A 22,506-nucleotide genomic window follows, 5' to 3' on the forward strand; every position below is an offset into this window, starting at 1 on the left:
TCAGCCGTTAAAAAGAATTCATTTGAATCAGTTCTGATGAGATGGATGAAACTGGAGCCGATTATACAGAGTGAAGTAAGCCAGAAAGAAAAACACCAATACAGTATACTAACACATATATATGGAATTTAGGAAGATGGCAATGACGACCCTGTATGCAAGACAGGGAAAGAGACACAGATGTGTATAACGGACTTTTGGACTCAGAGGGAGAGGGAGAGGGTGGGATGATTTGGGAGAATGACATTCTAACATGTATACTATCATGTGAATTGAATCGCCAGTCTATGTCTGACGCAGGATGCAGCATGCTTGGGGCTGGTGCATGGGGATGACCCAGAAAGATGTTCTGGGGAGGGAGGTGGGAGGGGGGTTCATGTTTGGGAATGCATGTAAGAATTAAAGATTTTAAAATTTAAAAAATAAAAAACTAAAAATTAAAAAAATAAAATAAAATAAAATAAAATAAAAAAAAAAAAAAAAAAAGAATTTTCCCCAGTTTGTTGTGGTCCACACAGCCAAAGGCTTTTAGTGTAGTCCATGAAGCAGATGTTTTCCTGGAATTCTCTTGCCTTTACTATGATCCAACGAATGCTGGCAATTTGATTCCTGGTTCCTCTGCCTTTTCTAAATCCCGCTTGATCATCTGGAAGCTCCTGGTTCACATACTGTTGAAGCCTAGCTTGGAGAATTTTGAGCATTACTTTACTAGCATGTGAAATAAGTACAATTGTATGGTAGTTTGAACATTCTTTGGCACTGCCCTTCTTTGGGACTGGAATGAAAACTGACTTTTTCCAGTCCTGTAGCCACTGCTGAGTTTTTCAAATTTGCTGGCATATTAAGTGCAGCACTTTCACAGCATCATCTTTTAGGATTTGAAATAGCTCAGCTAGAGTTCCATCACCTCCACTAGCTTTGTTCATAGTGATGTTTCCTAAGGTCAGCTTGACTTCTCACTCCAAGATGTCTGACTGTAGTTGAGTGATCATAGAACACTCAATAACATAACATATGATGCTGTGCTGTGCTTAGTTGTTCAATCATGTCCAAATCTTTGTGACCCCATGGACTGTAGCCTGCCAAGCTCCTCTGTCCATAGGATTCTTCAGGCAAAAATGCCGGAGTCAGTTGCCATGTCCTCCTCCAGGGAATCTTCCCAACCCAAAGATCAAGCTCAAGTCAACTACATTGGGGGTGGATTCTTTACCAGCTGAGCCACCAGGGAAGCCCAAGAATACTGGAGTGGGTAGTCTATCCCTTCTCCAGGGTATCTTCCTGACACAGGAATTGAATCAGGGTCTCCTGCATTGCAGGTGGATTCTTTAACAGCTGAGCTACCAGGGAAGCCCCTAACATACAATAAACTCACACAATTTGAAAGATTTGACATATGTATAAAAACTATCTCTAAAATCAAGTAGCACTTGAGCATACTTAGAGCCTAGATACTGGTTTCTAATACCATTCCCACTCAAAGGAACCAGGACTGCTCAGAGAAACAGCTGATTCCAAGGCTGGGGCAGAGTAGGTATTCCTGAAACAGTTTGTTATAATGAAAGTAAAGAAGTACTTATACAAGATGATGGGATTGTGTTCCAGCATTGTAAGAATCAGCTTGAAGGGGCCCCCACTAGCTAACTTGTGCACCAAAGTAATTAAATACAGTAATGACTGGTGAACCATTGAACAAAATAAAGTTCAAGAATCCATACCAATAATTGATAAATAATGGGAAGAAGGGAGGCTCTTATTTAAAGTAGAATGAAGAGGGCTCATTAATAAATGAGGAGGGAGATCTGGAGTTGGAAAAATCATCTAACAACAACTGGATAAGGACTGGATGAGGCAAAAATCATCGATGGATGCTGCATTTATGGATAAATGTTGATGAAAATCAGAGCATGTGTATGTATTTAAAGCGTCTCTTGTAGACTGTTTACTGGTTGAAACACAACAACAACCCTCAGCAATAACCCTCAGTGAAAGAACTAAGCTCTACTTTGACCAGGTGATCAAAATTAACATCACCAGTGAGAAGCAGATGCTCATGTGCCTCCAGCTGTGATGCCCTGAGAAGCGCTTGTGCTCACCTATGTAAGCTGGCTGAGAGTACATATCCTTGATCCAATCAAGAGAAAAATACAAAATGGAAAATTTTTTATTTAAAAAAAGTATGAAGGGTTCTACATTCTTCAAAAATGTCCATGTCATAAAAAGATATAGCCATTTGAAAACTAAGTGTATTATGCAATGACATGGGAAAATATCCAGGATATATTATTAAGTGAAAATATGTTTAAAATATGCATTACTTTGAAAAATGGACTACAAGGATATATCAAAATATAAAGACAATGTTTGTTTTGTGAGTATTTCTGTATTTCCCAAGTTTTATGCATTTACTTTGAAATCAAACAAAAATGTTCCTTTTAGAAATGCTTTGAGACTCAGAAGCCCTAACCACAACTTTCACTCTATGTTCAGACTCATACACTTTTCTGAAACTAGAGGCAGGGAGAGCAGAACTATTTTAAGTGGTTATTTTACTATGTGGACAATTAATTTTGGCTGCAATTTGGAAAAAAGCTCCCTGGGGAGTCTACTATCCCAAGAACTCTCTTCACTATGGTCATCTCCCACCCCCATGCCACTCTTTTTATGGTCTGCCCTTCACTGCCTGATTGTTATCCTCACCTTCATTAGAATGGGAGGAATTGGAAGGAATAGAAAGAATGCCTACATCTCTTTAAACACACATTCCTTCTTTTACTCTCAATAAATAGTGTTAATCCTTTCTCTTCAACTATTTTGAATAAGCCTAAGGAAAGGCCCCTGCTGCTCCTGTCAATCAAAGCACAGGAAATAAGATAGAATAATTGGATATTTTCCTCTAATTTGAAAGGCAAGGGTCTTACATTCCATTCGTTTATGTGAAATAGCTATTCTTAAACCGCTTTCTTGATATTTCCACTTTGCTGTCCAAAAGGCATTTCAAATCTAACAGATCAAAAGCATTGTTTTCTAATTTCCTCACTGCCATATCTATTTCTTTTACAGATTCCCCCACTTCAATAAATGGCACCAACACATAATGATACTAATAGTAACACCTTACATGTCTCACACTACCCTGAAACCAGCCCTTTTTCAGCCCTTGTTACAGTAGAGGAAACTGGGAACAGAGGTAAGTAATATGCCCAAGGTGACATAACCGCTAAGTAGTACTGCTAGGATTTGAACCCCAGCAGTCTCCATGTGGCTTCTAGGCTGTTAGTCACTGTACTCTATTGCCTCTAAACTGTCTACCCAGATTCTGAAAAGCCCCAAACCTCATTCTTTATTATTTCTTTTCCAATCCTCTTGCTCCCCAACCATATCCACTCCATCAGTAAACCCTGTTAGATTGATCCCTGGCCTCTATTTCTTTCCAACTCTAAGCCAGTCACTGCTTACTTGCATGAATGCACAGCCTCCCACCTCATCTCCCTGATCATTCTTGCATATCTATTTCAGTCCATTTCCCATGTAATAGCCATGCCAACCTTTTAAAACAAATCAGATCAATTCACTCTCTTGCCAACCACCGCCCCCCTCCACCACCACCAATAGTTTCCCTCTGCAAAAATCCAAAATCCTCACTAGACTTTGGACATACTGATATATTCATTTCTTATTGTTGCTGTAACAAATTACCATAAATGTAGGGGTTTCAGCTCCATTCAGTCATTCAATCATGTCCAACTCTTTGTGACCCCATGAACTGCAGCACACAAGGCCTCCCTGTCCATCACCAACTCCTGGAGTTCACTCAAACCCATGTCCATTGTGTCGATGATGCCATTCAACCATCTCATCCTCTGTCATTCCCTTCTCTTCCTGCCCTCAATCTTTCCCAGCATCAGGGTCTTTTCAAATGAGTCAGCTCTCCACATAGGTGGCCAAAGTATTGGAGTTTCAGTCTCAGCATCAGACCTTCCAATGAACACCCAGGACTGGTCTCCTTTAGGATGGACTGGTTGGATCTCCTTGCAGTCCAAGGGATTCTCAAGAGTCTTCTCCAACACCGCAGTTCAAAAGCGTCATTTCTTCAGTGCTCAGCTTTCTTTATATTCCAACTCTCACATTCATACATGACTACTGGAAAAACCATAGCCTTGACTAGATGGACCTTTGTTGGCAAAGTAATGTCTCTGCTTTTGAATATGCTATCTAGGTTGGTCATAACTTTTCTTCCAAGGAGTAAGTGTCTTTTAATTTCATGGCTGCAATCACCACCCACAGTGATTTTGGAGCCCAGAAAAATAAAGTCAGCCGCTGTTTCCACTGTTTTCCCATCTATTTCCCATGAAGTGATGGGACCGGGTGCCATGATCTTTGTTTTCTGAATGTTGAGCTTTAAGCCAACTTTTTCACTCTCCTCTTTCACTTTCATCAAGAGGCTTTTTAGTTCTTCTTCACTTTCAGCCATAAGGGTGGTGTCATCTGCATATCTGAGGTTATTGATATTTCTCCCGGCAATCTTGATTCTAGTTTGTGCTTCCTCCAGCCCAGCATTTCTCATGAGGTACTCTACATATAAGCTATATAAGCAAGGTGACAATATACAGCCTTGACGTGCTCCTTTTCCTATTTGGAACCAGTCTATTGTTCCATGTCCAGTTGTAACTGTTACTTCTTGACATGCATACAGATTTCTCAAGAGGCAGGTCAGGTGGTCTGGTATTCCCATCTCTTTCAGAATTTTCCACAGTTTACTGTGATCCACACAGTCAAAGGCTTTGGCATAGTCAATAAAGCAGAAATAGATGTTTTTCTGGAACTCTCTTGCTTTTTCCATGACCCAGCAGATGTTGGCAATTTGATCTCTGGTTCGTCTGCCTTTTCTAAAACCAGCTTGAACATCAGGAAGTTCACGGTTCACGTATTGCTGAAGCCTGGCTTGGAGAATTTTGAGCATTACTTTACTAGCATGTGAGATGAGTGCAACTGTGCAGTAGTTTGAGCATTCTTTGGCATTGCCTTTCTTTGGAACTGGAATGAAAACTGACTTTCCAGTCCTGTGGCCACTGCTGAGTTTTCCAAATTTGCTGGCATATTGAGTACGGCACTTTCACAGCATCATCTTTCAGGATTTGAAATAGCTCCACTGGAACCCCATCACCTCCACTAGCTTTGTTCGTAGTGATGCTTTTTAAGGCCCACCTGACATCACATTCCAGGATGTCCGGCTTTAGGTGAGTGTGAGTGATCACACATTCATGATTCTTGCCACCTCTTCTTAATATCTTCTGCTTCTGTTAGGTCCATACCATTTCTGTCCTTTATTGAGCCCATCTTTGCATAAAATGCTCCCTTGGTAGCTCTAATTTAATAACCCAAATTTATTGTGTTATATTTCTAAGGTAAGAAGTCCTATAATCAAGATGTCGTGAGGGCTCTGTTCCTCCTGGCAGCTCCAGGGGGGAATCTATTTCCTTGCCTTTTCTAGCTTCTAGAGATGACACGAATTCCTTGGCTTTTAGTCCCTTCTTCCATCTTCAAATCACATCATTCCAACCTTTTCTTCCATCTTCACACCCATTTCTGTGACTGTGACTCTCTTGCCTTCATCTTATAAGTGAAATGAAAGTGTCAGTCACTCAGTTGTGTCCAGCTCTTTGCAACCCCATGGACTGTAGCCCACCAGAATCCATGGAAGTCTCCAGGCAAGAATGCCAGAGTCAGTAGCTATTCCCTTTCCCTCTCCAGGGGGTCTTCCCAACCCAGGGATGGAAACATGGGTCTCATGCACTTTAGGTGGATTCTTTACTGTCTGAGCCACCAGGGAACTCATAAGGACTTTTGCTACTACAACATTGAGTCTGACTGAATAATCCAAGATAATTTACCCAGCTCTATATCTTCAATTTAATCACATGTGCAAAATCCCTTTTGCCACATGGAGTAATGTACTCACAGATTTCAGGGACCAGAACATTTAAATCTTTGGAAGCCATTATTCTGTCAACCACAACTGGCTTTCATGTTTCTTTTACTTGTAAAACTCACTCCCAAGAATTTTTTATCTTTAATCTCTCTGCTTCCAGATGTTACCTTGTTAGCACTGTAGCTCCTTTCTATTGCTCAGATCTTAACTCAAACGCCATCTGCTCAGGGATACCACTCTATCAAAAGCATACAACTCTTCCCCACACTCACATTGTTTTATGCCTGTTTTATATTTTTATAGCACTTAATATTACCTGAAATTACCTATTGTAGCTTGTCAATGTTGTTACTCCTTTATCTAGTGCTTGCATGCAAAATCATGGCTCATACCTGCCTCTCAATGAGCATTTTGTATTGAATAGGTAAATCAAGGAAATCTAGCCACTTAAATCCAGGATCATGGATCTATACTCTGACACAGGTTTGCCACCAGGCCACCTGCTTGCTAGAGAAAATATTCTCATGAATGATGAGAGAGGCAAGAGGAAAATCAGTTCAGTTCAGTCGCTCAGCAGTATCCAACTCTTTGCGACCCCATGGACTGCAACACACCAGTCCTCCAGTCCATTATCAACTCCCGGAGTTTACCCTAACTCGTGTCTATTGAGTCGGTGATGCCATCCAACCATCTCATCCTCTGTCATTCCCTTCTCTTCCTGCCCTCAATCTTTCCCAGCATCAGGGTCTTTTCAAATGAGTCAGCTCTTCGCATCAGGTGACTGAAGTATTGAAGTTTCAGCTTCAACACCAGTCCTTCCAATGAACACACAGGAATGATCTCCCTTAGGATGGACTGGTTGGATCTCCTTGCAGTCCAAGGGACTCTCAAGAGTCTTCTCCAACACCACAGTTCAAAAGCATCAATTCTTCAGCACTCAGCTTTCTTTACAGTCCAACACTCACATCCATACATGACTACTGGAAAAACCATAGCCTTGATTACATGGACCTTTGTTGGCAAAGTAATGTCTTTGCTTTTGAATATGCTGTTTAGGTTGGTCATAAACTTCCTTCCAAGGAGTAAGTGTCTTTTAATTTCATGGCTGCAATCACCATCCACAGTAATTTTGGAGCCCCCCAAAATAAAGTCAGCCACTGTTTCCACTGTTTCGCCATCTATTTCCCATGAAGTGATGGGACCAGATGCCATGATTTTAGTTTTCTGAATGTTGAGCTTTAAGCCAACTTTTTCACTCTCCTCTTTCACTTTCATCAGGAGGAGTTTTAGTTCTTCTTCACTTTCAGCCATAAGAGTGCTCTCATCTGCACATCTGAAGTTATTGTTATTTCTCCCAGTAATCTTGATTCCAGCTTGTGCTTCTTCCAGCCCAGCATTTCTCATGAGGTACTCTGCATATAAGTTAAATAAGCAAGGTGACAATATACAGCCTTGTTGTACTCCTTGTCCTATTTGGAACCAATCTGTTGTTTCATGTCCAGTTGTAACTGTTACTTCTTGACCTGCATACAGATTTCTCAAGAGGCAGGTCAGGTGGTCTGGTATTCCCATCTCTTTCAGAATTTTCCACAGTTTACTGTGATCCACACAGTCAAAGGCTTTGGCATAGTCAATAAAGCAGAAATAGATGTCTTTCTGGAACTCTCTTGCTTCTTCCATGATCCAGCAGATGTTGGCAATTTGATCTCTGGTTCCTCTGCCTTTTCTAAAACCAGCTTGAACATCAGGAAGTTCACGGTTCACGTGTTGCTGAAGCCTGGCTTGGAGAATTTTGAGCACTACTTTACTTGTGTGTGAGATGAGTACAATTGTGTGGTAGTTTGAGCATTCTTTGGCATTGCCTTTCTTTTGGACTGGAATGAAAACTGACCTTTTCCAGTCCTGTGGTCACTGCTGAGTTTTCCAAGTTTGTTGGCATATTGAGTACGGCACTTTCACAGCATCATCTTTCAGGATTTGAAACAGCTCAACTGGAATTCCATCACCTCCACTAGCTTTGTTTGTAGTGATGCTTTCTAAGGCCCACTTGACTTCACAATCCAGGATATCTGGCTCTAGGTAAGTGATCACACCATTGTGATTATCTGGGTCATGAAGCTATTTTTTGTACAGTTCTTCTGTGTATTCTTGCCACCTCTTCTTAATATCTTCTGCTTCTGTTAGGTCCATATCATTTCTGTCCTTTATCGAGCCCATCTTTGCATGAAATGTTCCCTTGATAGCTCTAATTTTCTTGGAGAGATCTCTAGTCTTTCCCATTCTACTGTTTTCCTCTAATTCTTTGCACTGATCACTCAGGAAGGCTTTCTTATCTCTCCTTGCTATTCTTTGGAACTCTGCATTCAAATGTGTATATCTTTCCTTTTCTCCTTTGCTTTTCACTTCTCGTCTTTTCACAGCTATTTCTAAGCCCTCCTTAGACAGCCATTTTGCTTTTTTGCATTTCTTTTTCTTGGGGACGGTCTTGATTCCCGTCTCCTGTACAATGTCACAAACCTCTGTCCATTAGTTCATCTGGCGTCTATCAGATCTAGTCCCTTAAATCTATTTCTCACTTCTACCATATAGTCATTAGGAATTTGATTTAGGTCATATCTGAATGGTCTAGTGGTTTTCCCGAACTTTATTCAATTTAAGTTTGAATTTGGCAATAAGGAATTCATGACTGAGCCATAATCAGCTCCCAGTCTTGTTTTTGCTGACTGTGTAGGGCTTCTCCATCTTTGGCTGCAAAGAATATAATCAGTCTGATTTTGGTGTTGGCCATCTGCTGATGCCCATGTATAGGTCTTCTCCTGTGTTTTTGGAAGAGAGTGTTTGCTATGACCAGTGTGTTCTCTTAGTAAAACTCTATTAGTCTTTGCCCTTCTTCATTCTGTACTCCAAGGCCAAATTTGCCTGTTACTCCAGGTGTTTCTTGACTTCCTACTTTTGCATTCCAGTCCCCTATAATGAAAAGGACATCTTTTTTGGGTGCTAGTTCTGAAAGGTCTTATAGGTCTTCATAAAACCATTCAACTTCAGCTTCTTCAGTGTTACTGGTTGGGATATAGACTTGGATTACTATATTAATGAATGATTTGTGTTGGAAATGAACAGAGATCATTCTGTCATTTTTGAGATTGCATCCAAGTACTGCATTTCAGACTCTTTTGTTGACCATGATAGCTACTCCATTTCTTCTAAGGGATTCCTGCCCACAGTAGTAGATATAATGGTCATCTGAGTTTCAGATGAGTTTCATCTGAGTTTTCAAGGCAAGAATACTGAAGTGGTTTGCCATTCACCCATTGCAGTCCATCTTAGTTCGCTGATTCCTAGAATGTCAACGTTCACTCTTGCCATCTCTTGTTTGACCAATTCCAATTTGCCTTGATTCATGGACCTAACATTCCAGGTTCCTATGCAATATTGCACTTTAAAGCATTGCTTCTATCACCAGTCACATCCACAACTGGGTATTGTTTTTGCTTTGGCTCCATCCCTTCATTCTTTCTGGAGTTATTTCTCCACTGATCTCCAGTAGCATATTGGGCGCCTACTGACCTGGGGAGTTCCTCTTTCAGTATCCTACCATTTTGCCTTTTCATACTGTTCATGGGGTTTTCAAGGCAAGAATACTGAAGTGGTTTGCCATTCCCTTTTCCAGTGGACCACATTCTGTCAGACCTCTCCACCATGACCCATCTGTCTTGGGTGGCCCCACACAGCATGGCTTAGTTTCATTGAGTTAGACAAGGCTGTGGTCCATGTGATTAGATTGGCTAGTTTTCTGTGATTATGGTTTCAGTGTGTCTGCCCCTGATGCCCTCCTGCAACAGGTGGCTGCTAATAAAATTAAAGTATAAGTAGGTTACAAAGGTCCTCAAATTAGAAATCATATTTTATATAACCATTTTAGACATATTCACCAGTAACTGATAAAATCATTTTAAGTGATAAGTCATTTTAAGTGAATTTTATTCTTTTAATTACATATGTGAAAATGAATACATTCACACTGTAAGCTATTCAAGCAATATACAAGTATATAGAGTAAAACATATATAGAGAGTAAAACAAGAATCTCTGCATACCCCTGAGTCTCACCCCAGAAGAAACTATTGCAATTCTACCAATTTTTTATTCAATGAATTTGAATCCATATATATTTTATGTATCTTCATATACATTTTTTAACAAGAGCAGAATCATTTTTCTAATCATATTTTTTATATCTAAAATTCCTAATAGCTTTTTTTTTGTAACAGGCTGTTATTCTTTCATGGTGACAATCCTGGATGTACTTTGAAGGATATTGGATTTTCCAGGCAAGAGTATTGGAGTGGGTTGCCATTGCCTTCTCCATCTTATCCTATATCAGTTCAGTTCAGCTGCTCAGTGGTGTCCAACTCTTTGCGACCCCATGAACCATAGCACACCAGGCCTCCCTGTCCATCACCAACTCCTGGAGTTCACTCAAACTCATGTCCATCGAGTCAGTGATGCCATCCAGCCACCTCATCCTCTGTCAGCCCCTTCTCCTCCTGCCCCCAATCCCTCCCAGCATCAGAGTCTTTTCCAATGAGTCAATTCTTCGCATGAGGTGGCCAAAGTATTGGAGTTTCAGCTTTAGCATCAGTCCTTCCAATGAACACCAGAACTGATTTGCTTTAGAATGGACTGGTTGGATCTCCTGCAGTCCAAGGGACTCTCAAGAGTCTTCTCCAACACCACAGTTCAAAAGCATCAATTCTTCAGCACTCAGCTCTCTTCACAGTCCAACTCTCACATCCATACTCTATCACTGGAAAAACCATAGCCTTGACTAGACGGACTTTTTTGGCAAGGTAATGGGTCTGCTTTTGAATATGCTATCTAGGTTATTCATAACTTTCCTTCCAAGGAGTAAGCATCTTTTAATTTCATGGCTGCAATCACCATCTGCAGTGATTTTGGAGCCCAAAAAAATAAAGTCAGCTGCTGTTTCCACTGTTTCCCCATCTATTTCCCATGAAGTGATGGGACCAGGTGCCATGATCTTTGTTTTCTGATAGTTAAGCTTTAAGCCAAATTTTTCACTCTCCTCTTTCTATACATAAAACAAAAGTGTATTTCCTAGTTCTCTATATATACATATATAGTTAAAACTAATAAAGTTGCATTTAACAGTATCTGTACTTCTTATTACTTTAGGGAGGTCTTCCCTAAATTAATCCAGATGTGACACGAAATTTGTAGAAAATGTCATTACTTTTTAGAGCACCACTAACACTCTACTTCTTTAGTAAACATTACTGGTTACCTTCTGGACATGTACTATAGCTTTCTTCACTTCCATCAGAGCCCCATTATCATCTGTTCTCAGGACAAATTCTGCTTGACCTAACTCTCATAGTCCTGTTGCCCTTGCCAGTGATTCATTTAGGAGAGAGTTGTAAAGAGTTCTAGCCAAGAGATGTAATGAGAGGGCTATTTGGCGGCTTCTGGAAAATTGTAATCTCACTTCTAAGGAGACTCCAGAAAAACAGGCCCTTCTGGCCCCAGGGGTGGTTATATTTGGATGTGGTACCTGGACCTGCAGTCATTTCATGATGTTAGGAGACTTAGCCTTGGGGTGAAGCCAGTGCTGAGGGCAGCAGAAGGGACAGAAAGAACATCAAGATCCTTAGTGATTTTGTTGAGTGGGTGGATTGACTAAACTTGAAACCCCTCTGCCTCTGTTACTTATAGCTCAAAGAATCCTAAGTGATAAAATCTCTGTTTTCAAATATGTAACAAGTTCTTCTAAACCTTGGAAAATATTTCCTTATACATCTTAGGAAAAAAAAGAACCTCAACTCATCCATTTAAAAAGTGCCTCTTCCCATAAATAAAAATCCACAATATCTATATCCAAACATTTAAAAATCTTTAAACAAAACAATTATATTAAGTTGGATAGGTGAAACTCATTCCTGCACCCCCCCACCCCCACACACATAAAGAGTAGGAATTTCATTTTTTTTTAAATCGAATTTCATAGCACCTTCCAATTTTTGGAAGTTCAAACAGATTTGAGAATGTAGAGCAAATCTCAAATTTATTAAGAAATTGTATGTCTGAATTTTTTAGTGGATTATTTTGACATCAAACTGAATTTATCATAAAACAATGGCCAAGTTGAAAATTTGGTTTTAACCTATTAATAAAATAGTATTTAAATACTACTGGAGACTTACTGAGCTCTGAGTACCTTAAGCTGTCCCAGACTCTGATCCCAAACACCCAAATTACTCAACTTCATCCTAGTAGTGAAGGAGCATAGAGGGAGTAGAGATGGAAGAGGGAGGTATGGGCAGCACAGAGAAAGGTCTCAAGCAGTTGGGACCATTTAAGTGGCTCTATCTTTTGTAACTCAGGTTTTCTAAAAGTGGTTACTTTGTTTATTTTCTAATTTTAAACAGTTCTCTTTGCAGGATATAAAATCAACACACAGAAATCCTTTGCATTCCTATACACTAATAATGAGAAAATAGAAAGAGAAATTAAGGAAACAATTTCATTTACTATTGCAACAAAAAGAATAAAATATTTAGGAATATATCTACCTAAAGAAACAAAAGACCTATATATAGAAAACTATAAAACACTGATGAAAGAAATCAAAGAGGACACTAATAGATGGAGAAATACACCATGTTCATGGATTGGAAGAATCAATATAGTGAAAATGAGTATACTACCCAAAGCAATCTATAGATTGAATGCAATCCCTATCAAGCTACCAATGGTATTTTTCACAGAGCTAGAACAAATAATTTCACAATTTGTATGGAAATACAAAAAACCTCGAATAGTCAAAGCAATCTTGAGAAAGAAGAATGGAACTGGTGGAATCAACCTGCCTGACTTCAGGCTCTACTACAGAGCCACAGTCATCAAGACAGTATGGTACCGGCACAAAGGCAGAAACATAGATCAATGGAACAAAATAGAAAGCCCAGAGATAAATCCATGCACCTATGGACACCTTATCTTGGACAAAGGAGGCAAGAATATACAATGGAAAAAAAAACAATCTCTTTAACAAGCGGTGCTGGGAAAACTGGTCAACCACTTGTAAAAGAATGAAACTAGAACACTTTCTAACACCATACACAAAAATAAACTCAAAATGGATTAAAGATCTAAATGTAAGACCAGAAGCTATAAAACATAGCAAACATAGGCAAAACACTCTCTGACATAAATCACAGCAGGATCCTCTATGACCCACTTCCCAGAATATTGGAAATAAAAGCAAAAATAAACAAATGGGATCTAATTAAAATTAAAAGCTTCTGCACAACAAAGGAAACTATAAGCAAGGTGAAAAGACAGCCTTCTGAATGGGAGAAAATAATAGCAAATGAAGCAACTGACAAAGAATTAATCTCAAAAATATACAAGCAACTCCTGCAGCTCAATTCCAGAATAAACAACCCAATCAAAAAATGGGCCGAAAAACTAAATAGACATTTCTCCAAAGACATACAGATGGCTAACAAACATGAAAAGATGCTCAACATCACTCATTATCAGAGAAATGCAAATCAAAACCACAATGAGGTACCATTTCACGCCAGTCAGAATGTCTGCAATCCAAAAGTCTACAAGCAATAAATGCTGGAGAGGGTGTGGAGAAAAGGGAACCCTCTTATACTATTGGTGGGAATGCAAACTAGTACAGCCACAACAGTGTGGAGATTCCTTAAAAAACTGGAAATAGAATTGCCATACGACCCAGCAATCCCACTGCTGGGCATACACACCGAGGAACCCAGAATTGAAAGAGACACGTGTACCCCAATGTTCATCACAGCACTGTTATAATAGCCAGGACATGGAAGCAACCTAGATGTCCATCAGCAGACGAATGGATAAGAAAGCTGTGGTACATATACACAATGGAGTATTACTCAGCCATTAAAAAGAATAGATTTGAATCAGTTCTAATGAGGTGGATGAAACTGGAGCCTATTATACAGAGTGAAGTAAGCCAGAAAGAAAAACACCAATACAGTGTACTAATGCATATATATTGAATTTAGAAAGATGGTACTGATAACCCTGTATGCAAGACAGCAAAAGAGACACAGATGTATAGAACAGTCTTTTGGACTCTGTGGGAGAGAGTGAGGGTGGGATGATTTGGGAGAATGGCATTGAAACATGTATAATATCATATGTGAAACGAATCACCAGTCCAGGCTTGATGCATGATATAGGATGCTTGGGACTGGTGCATTGGGATGACCCAGAGGGATGGTATGAGGAGGGAGGTAGGAGGGGAGTTCAGGATGGAGAACACGTGTACACCTGTGGCAGATTCATGTTGATGTATGGCAAAACCAACACAATATTGTAATTAGCCTCCAATTAAAACAAATAAATTTATATTAAAAAATAAAATAAAAATAAATAACAGTAGAGAGAGAAAAAAAAAAGAAGTTCTCATATAGGAAGAACCAGGTTTGTTATAAACTGAAACAACAGCATCACCATTTTTGCAACTCTATAGTGACTTTCTCCAGTAATTCATTTGATAGACTTTAGTGATGTAGTATTCCCTCCCTCCAACTTCAGTCTCCTTTGACTCTTATCATTTCTCAGCACTCATATTATAAATTGTATTAAAAATTAACTAACAAAAAGTATCACAAGGCATGTATTAATATTAAATGGGTTGTGGCCAGACTTGGCAGCCCTCCAGATCAGACATTCATGTGGTCAGTACCCTCTTCCCTGATGTTACTAGAGGGTAGAAACTAATGATTCCACCCTCTGATGTTATTAGAGGGTGGAAACTAATGATTTTTTTACTGGCAATTCCCATCTTGTTTCTCTTTTTCATGTTTCTTCTCATCAGAAAGTTCCTCACTGGGCCCAGTGTGTCATGCTAATACCACTTGTCCTCTCATTCCTTCAACCCCAGCCATCATACACAGAGAATTGAACTATTATTTACTGCAATATTGACCACAGTGTTGTAAATCATGAATATTTGGTTTTGACTTTTGGGAAAATAAATAATTTTGCTGCAAATAGTCAAAGTATACATTAATTTGATAGAGTATTTTTAAAATTTGTTCTTCCTTGTTAGGAATTCTGTTGAACACATTTTTCTTAGGAGTAGTTCAAGGTCAACACAACATTCAGTTGCTAAGCATTCTAAATATTTATATTTCTTATGAGGCTCATCCTTCTAAAATATAGGAACTGAAAACCAAAGCTACCAGATCATATACCACAAAGTAAAAAATTTACTTACATTTCAAAGATTATATAAATTCTTTTTATAATTATAGATGTACTATATTTACACTATGGGCTTCTCTGATGGCTCAGCTGTAAAGAATCTGCCTGCAATGCAGGAGAAGTAGGAAATGTGGGTTCAATCCCTAGGTTGGGAAGATTCCCTGGATGAGGAAATTGCAACTCACTCCAGTTTTGTCTGAAAATCCCATGGACAAAGGAGCCTGGCAGACTACAGTCCAAAGTGTGAAAGAGTTGGACATGACTGAGCAATTGAGCACAAGTATTTACACTATAATATTTGAAATTTCTGAAATAAAATCATTTTAAAAAGAAATATTGTTCTGGATATTTTACAAAGGCATTGTCTTATCATTTGTTTTCTAATACTTTTCTTTCTCATTTATGTAATGCACAAGCACTCCAGAACTTCAAAGATACTCAGTGGCACCCCACTCCAGTACTCTTGCCTAGAAAATCCCATGGACAGAGGAGCCTAGTAGGCTTCAGTCCATGGGGTCGCTAAGAGTTGAACACAACTGAGTGATTTCACTTTCACTTTTCACTTTCATGCACTGGAGAAGGAAATGGCAACCCACTCCAGTGTTCTTGCCTGGAGAATCCCAGGGATGGGGGAGCCTGGTGGGCTGCCATCTATGGGGTCGCACAGAGTCGGATACGACTGAAGCGACTTAGCAGCAGCACCAACTGTCTTTTTGAATCTAAAATTGATAGTTTTAAGAAACAACTTCAATGTTGTTTCTTCTGGACAGATAATAAATAGATGAAAAGAGAAAAATTCAGAGAATATTAAGTTGCTACATTTGAATAAACAGGGAAACCTTTAATACTTTTCCCTGGATATGTAAAGAAATATTTCATGTATTTAAAAACATGTACAGGTCCTTCAATATAAGCCAGAAAATTGAGAAAAATAGCAGTAGACCATACCCACACAACCAAATTACTGTCCCAGATCACAGAGAATACATGAGAGTCTTTCTAAATTCTTGTAGGTTGTTCAATATTCACCATCTTACTTGAGCTTTTCTTTGTAGTTGTCCATCTCAGTCACTGCCTTCTGAAGTTTTAGCCCAAGTGCTTCTACTTGACACTGTAAATCTGGAATGACATAATGTATTCTTCTGATTAGTATATTTTAAGTGTCCAGATGTTTTTATAGAAAAAATTCTTCTAGAGTTGCCACTCAGCTCCTGAAGAATAATGCAGTTGTTTATTCCATTTTTACTTGGATTACATACTCATCTGTACTCTGAAACTTAACAGAATTACTGGATTTTGATAGACTCCATTTATTAGCCTCTTTCTGCCCCTAACATCATGCTAATTTTCTAACAGCTAATTGGCTAAATTTTACAAATGTTTTCAAAGGCAATTTATGTTGCAGCACACATATGAATTTTTGATCATGTGACTCACTTCTGAAACACTTGACTGCCTAAGCTCACTCTTGCGATCTGAAACTGAGAAGTATTGCTGAGGCCTCTCAGTAAGAACCAAAATATATAAACCACGTGCAAGGCTTCTGGTAAAGAATCTGTTAACTCTGGGTAGCAACTAATAGGCATTTTAATGACTTTCAAAGCCAAAAAAATACAAGCCAGAAATTGGCTTCCATAGAGTCTTGAACTGGGGAATTCAAGTAATGTTTGAGGAAGATTATTCAGGTAGCCACATCTCACATGTATGGATACAGAATTGAAACTAGAGCAGAAAGAGCACAGGGCTTGAATGATCTGAGTCCCACCAATAGCCTGTGTGTATGGACTAAGGCCTGAACCCTACACTCAATAACAGCTCTTGGTATTCTTTTTGGATATGAGGTGGAAAACAAATTTACATGGGTGGACTAAATGATTTCTATGAAGAAAATAATTTAAAAAACACTGGAATTTATAAAATTTCTGTTACATCTATTCAGGTGTTTTAATCATGCATTTTAATAGTAAACTATAAAATCTTTATGCACCCATGTTCTTGTTCAGTCACCCAGTCATGTCCGACTCTTTGAGACACCATGAACTGCAGCACACCAGACCTCCCTGTCTTTCACCATCTTCCGAAGTTTGCCCAAGTTCATGTCCACGCATCGGTGATGCCATCCAGCCATCTTATCCTCTGACACCCTCTTCTCTTTCTGCTTTCAGTCTTTCCCAGCATCAGGGACTTTTCCAGTGAATCAGCTGTTCATATCAGGTGACCAAAATACTGGAGCTTCAGCTTCAGCATCAATCCATGAGTATTCAGGGTATTTTTCCCCTTCAGATTGACTGGTTTGATCTCCTTGCTGTCCAAGGGACTCTCAGGAGTCTTCTCCAGTTCGAAGGCATCAATTCTTTGGCACTCTGCCTTCTTTACGGTTCAACTCTCATATCTGTATGTGACCACTGGGAAGACTATAGCTTTGACTATACGGACCTTTGTCAGCAGGGTAATGTCTCTGCTTTTCAGCACACTGTCTAGGTTTGTCATCGCTTTCCTGCCTGATTTCATGGCTGCAGTCACTATCTGCACTGATTTTAGAGCCCAAGAAGAAATCTGTCACTACTTCCTCCTTTTCCCTTATGTTTGCCATGAAGTAATGGGACCAGATACCATGATCTTAGTTGTTTTAATATTTAGTTTTAAGCTGGCTCTTTCACTCTCCTCCTTCACCCTCATCAAGAGGCTCTTTAGTTCCTCTTCGCTTTCCCATTAGAGTGGTATCATCCACATATCTGAGGTTGTTGATGTTGAGGTTGTTGATGTTTCTCCTGCCTATCTTGAATCTAGCTTATGCATCTATACAAATATATAACATTTCTATATGTATCTTTAATCTGCCTTCTTAACTTTGTTTTATGAAGATAAGCCAGTTCCTTAAATCAGAAAATAAATTCACTCTAAACAAATGTTTTAATTAGAATTCACTACGTATTGGTACAAATTTTTATGTTTATCCAGCATGTTCACATATATTAATATTATCCCTCAAACTGCCACATAAATGCAAATAGCCCCATTTTTGAGATAATGAAAAATGAGATCTCTGATTATCTTGCTTAGTATCTTACAGTGAGTAAATGCTTTAGCCAGCAGTCAAACTGACAGGATTTTAAACTTGAGTACGGGACTTATTTGAGTACAGCTCCTTATTTAAATAAATAATTCAACATGGACTTGATAGATAGTATTTGTGTGGTATATCATTTCCACTTACCAAGTGATATCATTATATGAGAGAAAAGATAAAATAACATACACATAGAGTTTAGTTTTGAGTGTAATCTTTTGAAACAAGGCAATCTCTAAAGAATATGCGTAATGTGTTACTTTATTATTAAAAACATGTGGGCTTTCAGAGGGTTCTATTCAACAGGCACAGCTAAAACATTTCTGCCCATCCTCTGAAGAATAAGGAGGAAAGTTGACATTTGTTGACGGTATACTGTTCCAGGTGCTGTGCAGGATGCTCTCTCCTATATCATTTAATTCATAGTCACAACTATCATGAAAAACAGATATACATTTTATTTTTACCAGAAAGTTCTAAGAATCAGAGTAATTAACTAACATAAAAAGTCACAGAGCTATTTAGAAGTGATCCTGTGATTCAACTAAGGTTGGCTTCATCCCAAAGTCTTGATCTTTCTCTCTTACATGGACCGTCAAAAATATAAGCTTCAAGGTGATATGACATTTGTCCATGAAAATGTGGTCAGTATGGCCATATATTTGTTTAGCATATCCTAGAATCTTTAAGGTAAATGAAAAATATTATTTATTACTACATAAAATAGGTACTAAATTAGTGTAATGTCCAGTTCCAAGAGGTGATTGGGATTTTAATTTTTGAAAGTTTAAAAGTTAATGTAATTGATGAAAGTCATTAAGACAAATACAGTATCATTGTGACTGCCTACAGTACTGATGTGTCTGACTCTTCGCAACCCCATGGACTATAGCTTGCCAGGCTCTTCTGTCCATGGAATTCTCCAGACAAGAATACTGGAGTGGGTTGCCATTACCTTCTCCAGGAGATCTTCCTGACTCAGGGACCAAATGCAAGTCTCCTGCATTGCAGGCAAATTCTTTACCATCTGAGATACCAGGTAAGTCTATTAAATGTCCCTTGATGCTTTTGTCAGGATATAATCCTAAATGAGATGAAGCATGGATCTGAGCCCACATGATAAATTCTATAATATTACTTCTAAATGCAGCTATTGCTAAGAGGAAGAACTTATTATCTTAAAAATGAACTCTAAAGAATTGGTACCTGATATATGAATTTTATGCAGTTAATTCTCAATTACTTGATAACTGGTAGATAATTTAGCAGACAGTAAAAATGATAGCTAATTCAAAACCCATTTTTATAGCATTGAAGAGTATTCTTAGGATCACAATTAGATATACTTGTGCATCAAAGTTCTAGAACTTACTAGATTTAGAGGAAAATAAGTGACACAGTCATGACTCAAATCAAGAAAGGAAAAGCTATTATGTTTTCCAATATTCTTCTTTCTACATGCCCACCTAAATCTCCCTTTCTCCCTATTTCAAGATAAACATAGCTTATCTCAGTCTTTAAATCACAGTACCCAATGAGCAGGGAAGCCAGTTCCTTCAGATTATTCACTAGATATTTACAGCACCTCTGAGTAAAAATAGAGAAAGTAAATAAATGTTTTATTACTTTAAAACAAAGAAACCACTAGAAATTTAGGTAGAAATATAAGTAATGTCAATGAATAAGTCATTTTACTTAAGGAGAGAAGATACCACATAGAATCAAGAAAAAAAGATTCATTCTGAATAATCTATAATGTAAGCAGCCCACCAGTATATACTTAGGAGTTGGTTAATACATTTTCATAGCTTTTTAAAAACTTGGTTAAATTTTCTACAATAAAAAAATAAGAATTATTTTCAAAATACAAAGAACATATTGTTACTGTTCTGAATGAGGTGTATGCATCTTATTGGTTTATTGTTGGTTTTGATAGATCAGTGGGGTCTTTTTGTTTCTGGAAGCAGAGTGCCCAATTCCTGTCCTTAATAAATAAAGACACATAGTTAGGCTTAGCAGCAGAGCCACCTACATAAGACAGCTCCTTCAGTCCTTGAGATAAGGAGTTCTTAAATAGATGTATTGTTCTGTATAGTCCTTCTCTATAGTCAGATAAACTCAACTTCAATTTTCTGTCATTCAGCATGTCGTTGGATTATGAGGCAAAAGGCCCTGAATGCCTACAAAAAGAAAGGAAGCATTGGCTTTAAACACCATGCAGATGTAAGGCAGAACCCATGGAAACAATCCAAAATTTACACAGCAAATTCTACTATAAGGTAACTGCATTCTTTGCAAATATTAAATAAAAAGCAAATGATTTTAAGTGAACAAGACAAAAAGGAGCTCTTATCCTCTCTTCATACGAAGACAGCTCCTTGCTAGATAGCATTACACAGGCATCAGATCTGGGGTAACTAGTCATTTAAGAGAATCCTATTATTCCAAAAGATTTCTAGAATCTACAGATATAATAGTTAGCTATTTTATAGCAGGATATAAAACTTTATAGTCATTTGGAGAGTATATTAAGTAAGCATAATGTTTGAGAAAACAATAAACAAAACCTTTATAGTGGAGAGATATTTCAAGCTTAAAACTTTCTGGATAAAGAAAATACACATAAAAGGAATTTAAAATCTGATTCAAAGTACAATATGAAGGAAAATGATTCCAGGTTCAAGCAGCAGAACAGAAGAACAAACAGGCAGGAGAGCTGGCACCCAGAGATCCAGATCTAGGAGAACTTTTTTTAAATGAAAATGTAGAAGAGATATATATATATATATATATATATAAACATATAGTTTGTTTGTTTAAATGGTAGAGACAAGTGAAGAAAAGGAAATACAAAAACTCACCACTCTTTGAATACACTCCTAAGACAGGATAACAGAGAGGTGGAGTGCATGAATGCTAAAGCCACCTGCCTAACTTCAAATCCTGGCTCTGCTCCTTATAAACTAAGCGGCTTCAGGTATTTTAGTTTCCTGATCTATAAAATGGTTATTATAGCATATGATTGTTCTGGGAATTATGTGACTTCATATAGGTAAAGAGGAGATGAGTGCCAGACACATAGTGGGCACTACATAACTACTGGTTATCATCATGGGGAGTGGTAGTAAGGCCACCCCTTGCCCCCTACTTCTGCTCTGAATCTCACTTCTTAACCTGTGAACCTTGTGTTCACAGTTGGACCTGGTGTCATCAGTGGTTATCTTTGTACAGGGAAGGGTAAATATGAAGGTTTTAACTATATACTTAAAAAATGATCTACAAAGTTAACTATGACAAAATCTTAAAACTTGTAAAATATGGGTGATGAATTCACACACATTTGTTGTATTATTCACTGTATTTTTTGGTGTTTGACATATTTTATAGATTTATTGTTTAGGGAGGGGTCTTGCTTGTAGAGGTCAAGGATAGCATGTTCTGTACTAAGAAGTCTAATCAACTCAGTTCTGTGTGTCCAAGGTACAAAAGAACATAAGATGGCTAGAACTTGGTGGGGGTGCAGGATCAGGTTGAAACCAAAAGCAACTGGTTTTGTGAATAGGAAGGTTTGGTTCACTGGTTTGGTGAATAGGGAGGAGAGAAATTCAATTGCAGTTGAAGGGGATATGGTAACAAGGAAAGATTTTTTATTTTGCTTTTGTTTTAAGATATTGGGACATTTATTTGAATTTAATTAGAAGGTACCCACACTTATGAATTTAATGTTTGCCTTCTAATCTGTACTTAACATGTGAAAAATAGTACTTTTGCAGGTGTTTTAAAAAACTACACTGATGATGTAAAGCTATAAATTCCATCTTAATTCGTATTGGTTTTGCTACATTTTGAGACCTACTGCGGTAGCTATACACAGATAAAATTTATTCCTTTTTGACTGATATATAATATTTAATTGTGTGCATGTACCAAATTTTACTGATCTAGTCCAATAGTGATGAAATCTAAGTTGCTTGCCCAGTAGTGAAAGTTGCTCAGTCATGTCTGACTCTTTGCGACCCCATGGACTATACAGTCCGTGGAATTCTCTGGGCCAGAATCCTGGAGTGGGTAGCCTTTCCCTTCCCCAAGGGATCTTCCCAACCCAGGGATCGAACCCAGCTCTCCCACAATGCAGGCGGACTCTTTACCAGCTGAGCCACAAGGGAAGCCCAGTATGTCACAACAAATAATCCTGCAACAAAAGCTTCTTACTGGAGGTGGGAACAAG

At 38.4% G+C, this 22,506-nt stretch overlaps 1 protein-coding gene across 2 annotated transcripts in view; it reads right to left on the reverse strand.

Annotated features, from left to right (window-relative positions):
• The window catches only part of LEKR1 (leucine, glutamate and lysine rich 1), a 235,091-nt gene that overhangs the window by 77,393 nt on the left and 135,192 nt on the right, over positions 1-22,506 (reverse strand). For both annotated transcript variants that reach the window (XM_069561843.1, XM_069561835.1), the window contains one exon: positions 16,246-16,327. In XM_069561843.1, the coding sequence (XP_069417944.1) occupies positions 16,246-16,327 (82 nt within the window). The remainder of the gene's footprint in view (positions 1-16,245; positions 16,328-22,506) is intronic.

The sequence above is a fragment of the Ovis canadensis genome, chromosome 1 (genome assembly GCF_042477335.2).
Source record: "Ovis canadensis isolate MfBH-ARS-UI-01 breed Bighorn chromosome 1, ARS-UI_OviCan_v2, whole genome shotgun sequence".
NCBI classification, from domain to species: Eukaryota; Metazoa; Chordata; class Mammalia; order Artiodactyla; family Bovidae; genus Ovis; species Ovis canadensis.